We start from the raw sequence: 1,280 nt of genomic DNA, 5'->3' as shown, positions 1-1,280 counted from the left end.
GAGCCCCCGCATTGTACACCACCACTGACTATGACAGCACCTCAGTGTGAGCGCCCAATGGCCCATTCATACCAGTGTGTCCTGTGACACTCGTTCATTATACACAACACACCTGTATAATCCCCTCTATGACATCACCTGTATAATCCCCCTATAATATCACAGGTAGAGATCACAGGTAGAGATCACAGGTAGATCAATGACAGGTAGAGATCACAGGTAGAAGAATGACAGGTAGAGATCACAGGTAGATCAATCACAGGTAGAGATCACAGGTAGATCAATCACAGGTAGAACAATGACAGGTGGAGATCACAGGTAGAGATCACAGGTAGATCAATCACAGGTAGAGATCACAGGTAGATCAATGACAGGTAGAGATCACAAGTAGAGATCACAGGTAGATCAATTACAGGTAGAGATCACAGGTAGATCAATTGCAGGTAGAGATCACAGGTAGATCAATTGCAGGTAGAGATCACAGGTAGAACAATGACAGGTAGAGATCACAGGTAGAACAATGACAGGTAGAGATCACAAGTAGAGATCACAGGTAGATCAATTACAGGTAGAGGTCACAGGTAGAGATCACAGCTAGAGGTCACAGGTAGAGATCACAGGTAGAACAATGACAGGTAGAGATCACAAGTAGAGATCACAGGTTGATAAATCACAGGTAGAGGTCACAAGTAGAGGTCACAAGTAGAGGTCACAGGTAGATCAATTGCAGGTAGAGATCACAGGTAGATCAATTGCAGGTAGAGATCACAGGTGGAGATCACAGGTAGAGATCACAGGTAGAGATCACAGGTAGAGATCACAGGTAGATCAATTACAGGTAGAGATCACAGGTGGAGATCACAAGTTGATAAATCACAGGTGGAGATCACAGGTAGAGATCACAGGTAGAGATCACAGGTAGAGATCACAGGTGGAGATCGTAGGATCTCGGTATATCACATGGTCCTCCTGTATATGGGGTGTAGTATATATCACATGGTCCTCCTGTATATGGGGTGTAGTATATATTATATATCACATGGTCCTCCTGTATATGGGGTGTAGTATATATCACATGGTCCTCCTGTATATGGGGTGTAGTATATATTATATATCACATGGTCCTCCTGTATACGGGGTGTAGTATATATTATATATCACATGGTCCTCCTGTATATGGGGTGTAGTATATATTATATATCACATGGTCCTCCTGTATATGGGGTGTAGTATATATTATATATCACATGGTCCTCCTGTATATGGGGTGTAGTATATAT

General features: G+C 42.7%; 1 protein-coding gene across 1 annotated transcript in view; it reads left to right on the top strand.

Annotated features, from left to right (window-relative positions):
• Nucleotides 1-275: 275 nt before the first annotated feature.
• The window catches only part of LOC108803796 (myosin regulatory light chain 2, skeletal muscle isoform-like), a gene marked incomplete at its 5' end in the record, with an annotated part of 5,101 nt that continues 4,096 nt past the window's right edge, over nt 276-1,280 (top strand). The window contains 1 exon segment of the mRNA XM_018575594.1: nt 276-305. Within this exon segment, the coding sequence (XP_018431096.1) occupies nt 276-305 (30 nt within the window).

Source organism: Nanorana parkeri, unplaced genomic scaffold (assembly GCF_000935625.1).
Source record: "Nanorana parkeri isolate BGI_ZX_2015 unplaced genomic scaffold, ASM93562v1 scaffold4219, whole genome shotgun sequence".
Classification (NCBI taxonomy): domain Eukaryota; kingdom Metazoa; phylum Chordata; class Amphibia; order Anura; family Dicroglossidae; genus Nanorana; species Nanorana parkeri.
This window is presented reverse-complemented; position numbering and strand designations above follow the sequence as displayed.